This window comes from Trifolium pratense, linkage group LG1 (assembly GCF_020283565.1).
Source record: "Trifolium pratense cultivar HEN17-A07 linkage group LG1, ARS_RC_1.1, whole genome shotgun sequence".
Taxonomy (NCBI): Eukaryota; Viridiplantae; Streptophyta; class Magnoliopsida; order Fabales; family Fabaceae; genus Trifolium; species Trifolium pratense.
The window spans coordinates 35,331,004-35,344,750 of NC_060059.1; the positions used below are offsets into that span (position 1 = coordinate 35,331,004).

Sequence of the window (13,747 nt, forward strand, 5' to 3'; positions counted from 1 at the left end):
ACAAGAATTATAATTCGTACGATAAAAAATAATTATGCGACTATTTATAAAAAAAACAGTTATTTGATAAATATAGCTAAATAATACATAAATATAACAAGGGTTACCATCATTTTGTATTTCTAACTAACATAAAAATGTTTTTATAAAAAAAAATAACATATAAATGTTAATTAACATATCTCACATGCATGATTTTAAGATTCATATTTAATACATGATGAATTAGAAAAAATGAGGTCCCCTGAGTTTAGCTCAATTGGTAGGGACATCACACTATATGTGCTTGAGTCCGGGTTTGAACACGGGACACTCCACTTATTTATCTTTAAGGTGGATTTTCTAGCCATTAGGCTACTTGACAAAAAAAAAAGACTTCAAATTCCATGCATGTAGTTGGTTGGTGGTTTTCTTCTTGATGATTGATATGCACATATTGTTGGTGAGTGGTTTTTCGGTTATTGATATGCATGACTCCAATAGTCATATTTAATACATGCGAATGAAGAAAACTCAATTGTTTTTTTTTTGTTAATGATCTAGTGACAACACGTACTCAAATAAACACTCACACGTAAAGTGAAAAATGTGGTGACCCAAGTTTAGACTTAGGGATCTCACATTAAATGTACTCACAGTCAGACCTCTAGATTATATAACGTGGACAATAAAATTTTCAATTTTAGTTTAACTTTAAAATTAATTCTCAATCATGAGCATCTAAGTTTGATCTCTAATTTTTGTAAAAAAAAAAAAAAAGTTTGATCTCTAATTATAACAACTAAATTTTGACTCGCGCGTTGTGCATTAACAAAAAAATATTGTATTTGTTTCTCATTTAAAATTTAAAAAACTAATTATTTTTATTTGTTAAATATTGAATATTTTGTTATTCTATTTGTAGATTTCATGTACAAATATTGTGTATTACCGATGAACCCTAAAAAAGAAATTACTATTGATAAAAGGAATTTTTCTTAAGGGTGTGTTTGTTTCAGAGTTGTAAAATTTATTCCCAGGAATATGAGGTTGGAAATAAATATACCTATGTTTGTTATAAAGGAATACAAATTTATTCCTTGGAACAAATTATACTCGGGAGAGTTTTTTTCCCATGAAGAGGAGAGTTTTATTCCCAAGTGATAATGGTGGGAACTTTTTTTTTGGTACAAATGGTGGGAACTTTTTTTTTTTCGGCTTTTCACCACCAGTTGAATCTGGTTCGGGGGTCAGTTCTGGCATCAAGTGGTTCCAGCCCCCTCCCGATCGCAGTTGTGGGGGATCGAACCGCGGTCCTCCCTACCAAGTTCAGCACCAATCACCACTGAACCAACTAACGATTGGTAATGGTGGGAACTTTTATTCCCATGTATATATGGTAATAATTTTTTGTGTGCAAAAGACTTTGCTATCCCCACCAAGCCCACTAACTCCATTACATGACTTCATGTACACATTATTTGTAAGAAAGGAAAGAAAAAAAAAAAACTACCCTGTGTGCACGTTTATTTTTATTTTTTGTTACATAAAGTTTTATTAATTAATTAGAAAAAACAAACATTTTATTAATATGCAGAGTTAGAATCAATGAATTCAAATAAAAGCAGTCTAAAAGTATAAATAATTCAAAAAAAAAAAAACACTTAATGAAAAATATAAATTATCATCCTTCTTATTTTACTTTTGCATATTTATAAGTTTAATTTGTAAAAAAATTTGTCACTAAAAATATAAATTATCATTTATAATTTTTTTAAATGTATAGTAAATAAATAATAGGGGCATTTTAGGTATTTAAACAACTATTCCAAAGAATCGATTTTTATAAGCCAAACACATTTTAGTTATTCCGGGGAATTTTAAAAATTCATTCATAGGAATTTAATGTACCATCCAAACACTTTTCTTACATTTTTCTTGGAAAAAGGTTCCCATACTTATATTCTAAGGAAAACTAATCTTAGGAATATTTTTTTGTATCCATGAAACAAACACACCCTAAAAAAAATTATCCTGTTAGAAAAAAATTATCTTGTTAGAATTATTTTTTTTTTAACCAATTCTACATTTTTTTTACAAACTTTTGATTTATTACAACTTTTTACCTCAAACGAATTTTTTTCGTCACATTCATCTGCATCTGTTTCTAGAGCTGTAAAAAGGGCCTTAAGGGGCCGGCCCTTTAAGGGGCGGACCCACTTATTCCTGATTATTAATTTTATTTAAATTTTAAACACAATTTTTTTAGGGTGCCGATCGTGGACAGTGCTGATTGAAGAAAACCAGAATAAGTTCACGACACTAGAAAAATTGTTTAAAATTTAAATAAAATTAATAATCAGGAATAAGTGGGTCCGCCCCTTAAAGGGCCGGCCCCTTAAGGCCCTTTTTACAGCTCTATCTGTTTCCCATCATGGTAGTGGTGGTGGTGACCTTTTTATTGGTGATTAGAAACATATACGTAAAAAAAAGGTTTTTTATTTTTTTGTTTAAATATTTGCATTCCCAAAAAAATATATTTTCTTCTATTAAAATTTATTGATTCTTTTAAAATTTTCCAAATATACAAAAGTTTTCTAATATATAAAGTATTATGAAATCTTGATTGTAAAAAGTCTTTTGAAAAAAATCTCTCAAAATCCATTCAAATCATGTGTTAAAAATCTTGATTATAAACAAATTTTGCAAAAAAAAGTTTTTAAAATCTCACAAAATCAATATAGTCTAACAAAATCTAATAAAATCATCCATACTTTTTTTTTTCAAAATTTTCTCATAAAATTTCAATCCAATAGCTCCTCTTAGAAACCACAGTTTTTTTTTTCAGTTGCGTAAACAAAAAAATCTCACAGAATCACAGTTGCAACGGCACGGCGAGAAGACGACGAGTTGAGGACGGCGAAGCAGCACGGCGATTCCGTTTCAGCAGGTGCCTTCGCACGCTTCAGTATTCATCAACGTAAAATTGCTCTGAGTTAGTTCATTGTTGCAAGGGTCGAAAGTAATACCAAAAAATAAAAAATGGGAGCACCGAAGAAAAGCTCTGCTAGGGTTTCAGAGGATCACGATGAACTCGTTCGTGTTCCGTTACAAGCGATTCTCATAGCTGATAGTTTCACAACAAAGTTCAGACCTATCACTCTTGAACGCCCCAAAGTAATTTCAATTTTCTAATTTTTTTTAGTTGATTCTTGCAACATTCATATGTAATTACATGGATTCATTATTTTTTGTTTCAATTTATGAATTGTGATGTATTTATTCATGATTTTTTTGTTTCAATCTTTGAATTGTGATATATTTGTTTTTTAATTTAAGGTGTTTTTAGCCACTAGTGAATGTTGCAATGATAAATTAAGTGTATGTTTGATTCTGCATTGAGAAAAATTGATCTTGAGTGAATTGATTATGATTAATTCTGGCTAAAACTCAATTGAATGTACAGTGGTATATGTTTGGATACATACATTTATGTAAAAGTGAGTTGAATATTCAATTTGAGTGTAAAAATCAATTCTATAATCAGAAGCTACCGTTTCTATCTTCAAGTATAATCATTTCTAGAGAAAAAATCAATTCTACTCTACAGCTATGAAGCACGGACACTCTTCAGATTAGGTGTCCCGGTGTCGGACACCGACACTTATGATTACACTAAATTATGTCACTTTCTCACATTATTATTGGTGTCGATGTGTCGGTGTCCAGTATCCGTGTCTGTGTCCGTGCTTCATAGCTCTAGAGGAACCAAATATGTCAAAATCAATTCTGCACCCTCTAGAATCAAGTTTGACCTCTCTAGAAGTGGAACCAAACATACACTAAGATAGTAATGAATTTGCATTTTTCTTTTTGTTTAATCTTGCAACATTCATATATTGCATGAATTCTTTTTTTTTTTTTTTTTTTTTTTTTTTTGTGAATTTTTGAATTTTGATGTTTATGTATTTGTTGATTTAAGGTGCTATTGCCATTGGTGAATGCTCCGATGATAAATTACACATTGACATGGCTAGAGTCAGCTGGTGTAGAAGAGGTTTTTGTTTTCTGTTGTGCTCATTCGAAGCAGGTGATTAACTATTTGGAGAAATCTGAGTGGTTTAATCAACCTAATTTCACTGTAACAACTATTGAGTCTCAGAATTCTGTCAGTGCTGGAGATGCTCTGCGTGTTATTTACGAGCGCAATGTGGTATATATTATCTTCATTTCATTCTTCAATTTCAATTTATGTTGGAAAATCACTAGCTAATGTAAATATACTACTCTTGTATGTTGACGCGTATTGTAAGACTTAAGAAACTTGATAATTTGGTATTAGAACTAGAAATTTTTATTGAACAATGGTTGTTCTGTTCTTGCTTAGAATTGGTTCTTAGCTAATAAGCCTGAACATATAGTATGATATGGGTACCATACGACAGAGGTTTGAGGATTAAAGAATTTTTTTTTTGAAAATCATGGCATGGCTGAGCTACACTAGCGAACGGCATATGTATTACTAATTTCTCTTTAGTGCGCATACATTTCAGTAGACAATATATAATGATCACGGGTAATTGTTATACGGCTTAGTTACATATCTTTCTCACATCTATATCATAAAATATTCTTTCTACTATTGAATGAGTTAGGTCCTTTGGATAAAAAAATCATATTTGAGCGAGAAAGAGTATAAAAGAGAGAGATAGGAAGAATCAAAGAAATACCTGCAGGGGGGAGAATTTCCCTTTTCCAACTTTAATACAGTTTATATTAATTGTTAAGAAGTCCCACATCGGATCTGAGTTGGCCCGGACATGGTTTATAAGTAAGAGGCAATTCTCACCTTAAGATCAATCAAAATGAATGAAACCCAACCATGACGTACAAATGATTTGCTGGATTATTAAAAATAGTTACTTCCGTTTACGCATCAAGCTGTTGTTGCGACTGTCTGAGTAGTGATTATTAATGTACTTATTTTTCACGCTTCTATTAATTCATTGGGACCAAGTTTTGAGTAGTAACACTCTTGGATGATTTGTTATTTTCAAAGATACATGGAGACTTTGTCCTTGTCAGCGGAGATACTGTGAGCAACATGTCGCTTACTCAGGCACTTTTAGAACACAAAGAAAGGAAGAAGAAAGATAGTAATGCTGTAATGACCATGGTTATCAAACGGTCAAAAACTAATCCAGCTATCCACCAGTCTCGACTTGGTACTGATGAAATTTTCATGGCTATTGATCCTGATACCAAGCAACTTTTGTATTATGAGGATAAAGCAGACTATTCAAAAGGCACTCTACATCTCGAAAATTCATTGCTTGCTGATAATCCTTCCCTCTCTCTGCACCATGACAAGCAGGTTAACCCTCATTTTCTCAGATCTTTCTACTTTGCTTTCCGGTTAACTGCATGCTACTGCTAGAGAGTAACTGGTTTGCTGCTACATACTCATAAAAGAATTATCTTATTATTTTCTGGACAAAATGCATGTAGTTATTTATTTGTTCTAGCTCAGTTAGCAATACCTGTGATGTTTACCTCATGATTGGGCTATGTCAAGAAATGATCTATTGATTCTCAATCAATGATTTATTACCAACTGATGTTTATTGTCAGTTGGTAACAGATTTAGTTACTGTTGTTACTAGTGCTACTTTGTTTGGTCATACTCATATCTCTCATCTGATAAACCTTATAAAAATTTCTGAGACCATTAAGTCAATAATTTCTTTTCTGCAGGATTGTTACATTGACATCTGCTCACCAGAAGTCCTTAGCCTATTTACAGACAATTTTGACTACCAACATCTTCGGCGTCATTTTGTCAAGGGATTGCTTGTTGATGATGTAATTTCTCTTCCCCATGCTAAATTGACATGCATTATTGTCTTGGAAGTTCTTCTTATGTCTTTAATAGATTGAAAAAGATTATTCGTTTGATTTATTTTTAATTTTTTTTGCATGCAAAAAGTGTAAATGTTTATCTCTTACAGACATACCTACATTCCTTTTAGCATTTAATAGATTAGATTGGATTTTTATTTTTTTTTTGTATTTCTCAGTGATCACATGTCTGCATGTGTTGGGAGTCCAATAATACTGGACATCAGTACTGGAACATTTCTTCAACAATTTATGGACTTGCATTGGACACTTAGACTTATAAACATATGTTACATCTTATTTTTTCTTGCACATGTCCTTAAGTCTTTGGTATAAAAGCTCGTCATTTATGTTTCCGATATATTCTTCTGTGGAACATATTCTTGATTTTAGCATTCTGTATGCACCACATTAATATGACCATATGTTTCTTTCAGATAATGGGATACAAAATTTTTGTTCATGAAATCTGCTCAGACTATGCTGCAAGGATAGACAATTTCCGAAGCTATGACACTGTCAGCAAGGATATAATTCATAGATGGACATATCCACTGGTACCAGATGTTATGAATTTTGGCAACACAACTACTAAGCTTGAAAGACAAGGAATATATCGTGCCTCAGGTATGGATGAAAGCTTTACTGTTGATTAGGTGTGCTGCTGAAAAGTTTATAACATTAAATGGTAATATGGCGTGCTTATACGCTGGGTCAGAACTAATTTTAATGATTTAATTATCAAGTTTTTTGAATGATTTAATTATCAAGTAATTATTGTATTATTAGGACCGTTGTGGATTGCTGGGTCAGAACTAATTTTACCTATTTTCTTGTTTCCATTTATTTAATGTACTATGTTTTGACAAATTCTGTCTCCCATTTCAGAAATTTCGCAATCACAATCAGCTGTTGTTGGTCCATTCTCTGTTATAGGATTTGGCACCAAAATTGGCAACAACACTAAGATTTTAAATTCTGTTGTTGGAGAAGGATGTAAAATTGGGTCAAATGTACACATAGAGGGATGCTATATTTGGGACAATGTCACCATAGAAGATGGGTGTAAACTTAGGTATGGCATTGTATGTGATGGGGTGACTATGAAATCAGGATCTGCTCTGGAACCTGGTGTTGTATTGTCTTTTAAGGTTTGTGTCCTGTGCTGTCTATTCCATTTTAGTACCCATACTGCCATCCTTAATGTTTCTCATACGTTTGGACTGCTTCAAAATTATTAACACTTCACCGCAGTAGTCAGGTTGTCACTAAATCTAAGTATCAGGATCTTTTAAACTGTATGCTTTACTTGATGCTCAAGAATAAATGAAGCCCTTAGTTTTTTGGTTTAGTGTTTTTGTATTATTATAATATGTAACTATTATTATTTGCCATAATGTTCTTTCTTATAATGTACATATATAAATCTAGTGATTTATTTTCGTGTTTGATGATCCTAAGTGTATCTAAGATGTTTGTCAAATTCTTTGTGCTTGTTTATTTCTGTTTTTTGTTATTTGATGGGAATATAGATGCATTTTTTCAGTTATTCTTTGTTGTCTTTCATGCTTCCAGGTTGTAGTTGGGAAGGAGTTTGTTGTTCCTACTTATTCACAAGTATCTCTACTACAGCAACCGATTGAGGAAGATAGCGATGAAGAGCTCGAATATGCTGATAGTACTAGTGGTATTGCTGAACTTTCATAAAGCTTTTAACTATGCCCATTATTATTGAATTACATTATTAGCTATTATTATTATTATTATCATATGAAATATTGCCTGGGGGTTAACAGTAAAAGCGAGAAAATTGTTTAGGTCCCAAAGGTAAAGCTATAGCCACCTATGATTTCTTTCCTTAGAATTGAATGAATTGGTGGTATCTAATTCTTCCGATGGGTATTTTGAGCTCAATTAGATGTTTTAGTTTTAAAAAAGACTTGATTTATTTAATTCTTGATAATATTTGAAAGAGATACTCTGGTGAAGTCGCCAAATCTCTTATAAATATTTCGGATTGGAATAAATATCTTTAATGCTTGGCTAAATATTTCTTTTCATGCAAAGAATTCGATTATTGGGTTATTGAATCAGCATAAGTTCTGAAAATAATTTTTTCTATTTAAGTGTTTTGATCAAACTGTTGTTGATTGAGATGTAATTTCGTTGTTAGCTAGTTTTGATAATTCAGTATAGTTTTGAAAGTGCAATAATCACTATCAAAACATTTTCTAACTTTTTTGGGTTGAGTACATGGGTCAACCTTGCTTTTATGGTATGTCAAAATCCAATTTAGAGAGGCTGTATAGATTTGAGTCCTTTTGGATGAATGGTTTCCCAATTATTCTTAGTCTTCCTCTTTCTCTAGTAACGTGGGAAAAAGTGTTTAGAAAGGTTCTAACTTTACTGTAACAACAAATTAAGGACCTTGCGTCAAAAAAAAAAAAAAATTAAGGACCTCAACTTATTTTGATATTTTCAAAATATATTTATCAAATAAAAAAGAATGGGAATTATAGGACATATGCCATGTATTTTGTTCATATTATAAATCATTTTCATTTATCAAGTTTGATATTTTTGCCTTTTCAGCATTTTCATTTTCATTATATTTAGGTTAAATGCATATATAGCTTACAACTAAATTCATTTATGCAGCCATTACCAGCACACTGGATAAGTCAGATGGAGAGAGTGATTCCGAATTATCAGATACACATTTTAACCCTGCTTCAGAGGTTTGTTCCGGAAAGCTTCTTAATTTATGATGTTGACCATTGTTTAGCTTTGTTGTTGTCATATTGTTTCTATAACTTGATATTTAATATAATTATTATTGTCAAATATCTTTTGAGAGATGTAAGTTTTCTAGTTCCATTAACCAAATGCGCCTTTTTTTTTTGTGTGACCTTTTTGGTTGACTTGTCCGGCCTGAAGATACAGGTAAATGCGCCTTTTTCTTTATGTGAGACAGAGATAGCTAATTTATGACCATTGCAAGTTGCACCTAAACTAACAGATCCACACAGGATAGGAGTGCCTCTAGCTTCCATTTCACTGTGTGTTTGTTGTAACTCAGCTCTTTCTTGAGTTTGTTATGTGATCCCTGTTTTTTCCTCTCATCATGAGTATATTGTAGATTGAAGTTTGAAGCTGATATATGGGGAGATGTCTTCTGACTTATTAGCACTGATAAACTTCTTCACAATAGATTATCTTATCTGATGTTTCAAGTATCGCTGGTAGTGTATGAGCAATATATCTGGAGACTTGCTTGACTCCTCTTAGAATTTTGGGCTGGGCCTAACTCAACCCTACAAAACCGGCTTGTGAGGTGCAGATTGCCCTCACCTTTTTTTTTTGTTGACACAGATTGCCCTCACTTATAAACATATCTTTAGGCCATCTCTCATATCCAACATGGGTCTCTTAACAACTCCAACATAGAAATTTGCTGATACTTTGTGTTTCTTGGTAACAATTCAGCTTCAATGCATAGTTGATGCATGCTGTGATAGTATGTTCTGTTTAGTTACACTAAGATTTGATTGATAAAATTTCATTTTATTGGGAATTCACTGTCTTATTTTACATTCTTCTATTGATCAGCTAGGTTTTGGTGGGGTTGGTTATATTTGGCCAAAATGTGAAGGAGGCCACGAGGAAGAGTGGAGGCATTCAGTGGCACCCATTACTGAAGATAAAATTTTGGAGGCAGTGAAAGCTTTGGAAGATGAACTGGAGTTAATTCTTGATGGAAATACTCTTCCACCTTCTGGGGAGCTGAAACCTAATTCTATTGATTCCGATGAAGATGATAATGACGATTTAAGAGATGACTTTGACAAAGAGGTGAGGATTTTGACATGCAAACTTACACTGGTTGCATTTTGTGGATGTCAGATTTTTAATTGTCCATCATTTGCAGGTTGAAGAAACTTTTCTCAGAGCTGTGCATGAAAATATACAAGAAAATCATTTGACTTTAGAAGTCAACTCTTTGAAGTATGTAATACACTTATGTCTATTATTTGAAGTTGAGTGTTTACTGCAGGATGCCCATTCGATTTCATCTGATTTTCATGCATAAAATTGTGTTATATATATATATATATAGTGTGTGTGTGTGCTAAACCTTCGAACAAAAGTTGTTATCATATTTCTCGTTGTTGCATCATATACTACAATTAAAATAAAAGCTAACAACACACAGTCAGACATGACTCTATCATAGACATCTAACCTCTAATTGACCCTATCTAAATATGCTAAAGAACCAGTGTTCCATTTCGTCTAGAAGCTATGCTATCTTCATGGAACGTGTTTAGAACTTTTATCTCTCTACAACTTCAATTTTTTGAACCACTGTTCTCATTATATGTTTTAATTGTTTCTATATGATGATGACACTTTTAATATGCATTCTCTGGCAACTAATTTGTAGAAACATTACTTTTTGCTAGGTTGTCATACAATAAGATAGCTGCTGATTGTGCTGGAGCTTTATTTTATGCAATGATGAAGTATGCTGTAGACATGCCGCATAGTTCAGCAGGTGAGCTGTCATCCAGTTTTCTATTGTCACATGATAATTTTAATCGTTCCCATTCATTTTTTATTAGGCATAGATCATGCCTGGAAAATTTGGTGTCTTGGAAAAAACTTGAGAGATATATTAAGTAACTAACTATGCAGAATGTTCATATTAAATAAATCAATTGGGTGGCTCTGTGAGGAAAGTGATGAATCAAATGGAAGATACTGAAAATTAAAAGAGATAGATCAATATCTAATAAAATATCAAGAGAAACCACTGAGTGTATGTATAACTTGGCTGTAATAATTGTATCAGCTATAGTTTAGTCCTTCAGCTAGGGTCTGAAATGTGTGCAACTCATAATATATAGCATAGTTATGAGATGCACTTTGGACAGGAAACTTAATATCCATGTTAATGTTACCACTTTATGCATAGAAACTCACCTGTAATAGAAACTTAATATCCATGTTAATGTTACCACTTTAGCATAGTTGAATTTGTTCTCTGTAATAGTTGGGCTAGTTTGCTAGAAACTCACCTGGATCCTTTGGATCGGTTGTACTTATTGTTTTTGGAAATAAGAAAGTAATGCTTTGATTCCAAAAAAAAATGTGTGCAACTCCCATAACTAATTCAGTTTTTAGTTAAAGCACTTACAATAGTATAAATACTATTTTCTGTGGCATATTCATTTGAGGATTGAATACAAGAATTCATTTCCATTATTTTCAAGTTTGATCTCATTTTGAAATTTGAAAACCACTGAAAAAAAGTTTGCTCTATATGGTTTTGCTGAAACTTTTGTTTATGAGAAGTACATTGGGTTATAACATTTTGTAAATATAGTGGCCATAGTTATAGACTATAAGTTATAGTTTGTATTCTTAGTTATTGCTTAATAATCTTATGACTGTCTTTGGGATGAATTTATCAGAGAGGTTGACTCAGAATGTTCAGGCTGTACTTACAAAATGGAAAAAGGTTCTTACATCATATCTGAATGATATGGACGAGCAGGTGCATCTACTAATCCTTTCTCCTTGCTGAAGTTACTTATGTTCATTTTCGTAGTGTTCTTTTAAATACTATCTTTTGCAAAATTAAACATTTTATGCTATATATTGGCTAGAGTTGTCAGCTGATGTTGCCTTGTTCTCATACTGATTAAATTCCTAAATCAGCATGCAGAGTGTTTTATAGTTCTTTTATTTCTCTGGCAGTGTCAATTAAAATCTCTTTTGGGTTCTATGCTGAGCATTCTTTGATTTTGGTCAATTTTCATTTGATTGTTATTGCAAAAAGATCTATTATAACATGGCAGCACTTTACCAGTTTAATGAACTTGAGTTGTTAAATAAGATTCTTATATTTTGAACTGTGCAAGTTTTTTAGTTTTCAGCAAGTTAATTGTTCAAATGCTTTGTGGCCGTTTGCTCAATGCCATTCGTATTCTATTCCCTTGACTTAACAGTCTGACCTATGCTCATACGTTCAATATTTTTGCTCCAGATTGAAGTGATTCTAAAATTTGAAGAAATGTGTTTGGAATCTGCTAAGGAGTATGCTCCTTTGTTCACACAGGTATGCTTATCTTTTGCTGGTCATGTTATTATATTGATTTTCTTTATTCAGTTGGTATGCATATCAATAAGGTGACTGGAGTATAAAGCAGCTTATATCTTCCATTACTTCTAAAGATATTTGTATATAACATGGACCCAACTTTATACAGTGTTATATCCATCCATATCAGTCATATGGAAACGCCTTATAAAATAAATCGCAACTTAAGCACCGCCGTTCTGTCAAAAGGCAGTGAGTTAACAATGTTGTGAAATGGATTTTAACACAATTGAAGTTCCTACAAATGTTTCACACTATCATACAGTCATTACTTGATTTGTTGGCAGCAGTAGAGTTATTATGTTATACTAGATCTCCCATTTTCATGCTGTTTATACAAATACTCCCTCCGTCGCATTTTACAAGCAAATTTCACCTTTCTAGGTTCATTGCATAATATAGTCCAGATACATTAATTATGCAATTAACCTAAAAGGTGAAATTTGCTTATAAAATGTCACGGAGGGAGTACCTCATTGTAAAACGATTGGAGTCAACAGTTTCACATTCAAACACGACATTGGACTTTCCATTCGTTTTGTTTTGACTTCTTAATTTCTTTCAGATTTTGCATTACATGTATAATGAAGATATTATAGAAGAAGATGCTATTTTGAGTTGGGAAGATGAGAAGAAAGAAGCAGATGAGTCCGATAAAGTATTTGTTAAGCAAGCACAAACTTTTATTCAAGTAAGTATCTTCATCTATTTTTACACACTTACAAAGCTTATGTTACTTTCTTCCTCACAGCTCTCCCATGAGATGCATTAGTTTCTTATTTAAGCCATTAATTTTTTTTTTCTTCTTTAGTGGCTAAAAGAGGCTCCTGAAGAAGACGATGACAAGGAAGATTAGAAAGAATTTTGTGAGGCTGGAAAATTTATATAATCTTCTTGGGAGCTTAAGAGGGATTTTTGTGCATTAATCTAACCTTTGAATTGAAGTGTGTGATTCTCTTTTGACACATTATCTGTGTTCTTTTTAGTTAGGATTCAATTTAGAAAAACACCAGTTTTTGGTCATGTATTTGATTTAATAATTGCCTTAAAAGAGATAGAAAAAGAAAAGGCTTATACAGATAGACTTTATTATTAGAAGAAAAAGCAAATTAAGGTATCATGGTTTTCCACATATCTTGACTTCTTGAGAATCCTTGTGACTTGTAGCATTATTCTTGAAATGCTATTTTGGAATACCCCAGTCAAACACGACTACTTTTAATGGGAATCAGATTTGTTGCAGTTACTGCGTGATACAATAGTTGATTATGATCATTCGATCTAAATCAATAGTTGAGATCGATTAAAATTAATTTAATGAATTGATAATTTAAACCGTCCAATTTTAAGTTACCGGTTGAATTGATCCAGCTCCCTTTTAATGGGACTATTTTGTACCACAATATTGAGCAATTCATGTTCACCTCTTGCCTATGTTTAACTATAACAACTTGACAAGCATTTCAAATTGAATACTCCTTCCGGCCTTAATTATAAGCAAATTTTACTTTTTAAATTCATTGGAAAATCAGTGTATTTGGCCTTATGTAAGTCTAGATACATTGGTATTCAAATGAATCTAAAAAGTAGAATTTGCTTATAATTAAGGTTGAATGGAGTACACTGAATTTTATCAAACTCATTTATCCCTTGGTTCCTTATTCTCATTTATCCTAACAATGCTATTCAGTTTTTATTTTAAAATAA

General features: G+C 32.1%; 1 protein-coding gene across 1 annotated transcript; it reads left to right on the forward strand.

Moving 5' to 3' along the window:
- Positions 1-2,745: 2,745 nt before the first annotated feature.
- LOC123906440 (translation initiation factor eIF-2B subunit epsilon) lies at positions 2,746-13,172 on the forward strand. Its single transcript, XM_045956346.1, has 15 exons — positions 2,746-3,156; positions 3,962-4,192; positions 5,039-5,353; positions 5,734-5,841; positions 6,315-6,504; positions 6,766-7,028; positions 7,453-7,564; positions 8,536-8,615; positions 9,487-9,729; positions 9,806-9,882; positions 10,341-10,432; positions 11,352-11,434; positions 11,927-11,998; positions 12,606-12,731; positions 12,852-13,172. Exons 1-15 carry the CDS (start codon positions 3,022-3,024, stop codon positions 12,894-12,896), a joined length of 2,172 nt encoding a protein of 723 aa, XP_045812302.1. The 5' UTR covers positions 2,746-3,021; the 3' UTR covers positions 12,897-13,172.
- Positions 13,173-13,747: the final 575 nt, after the last annotated feature.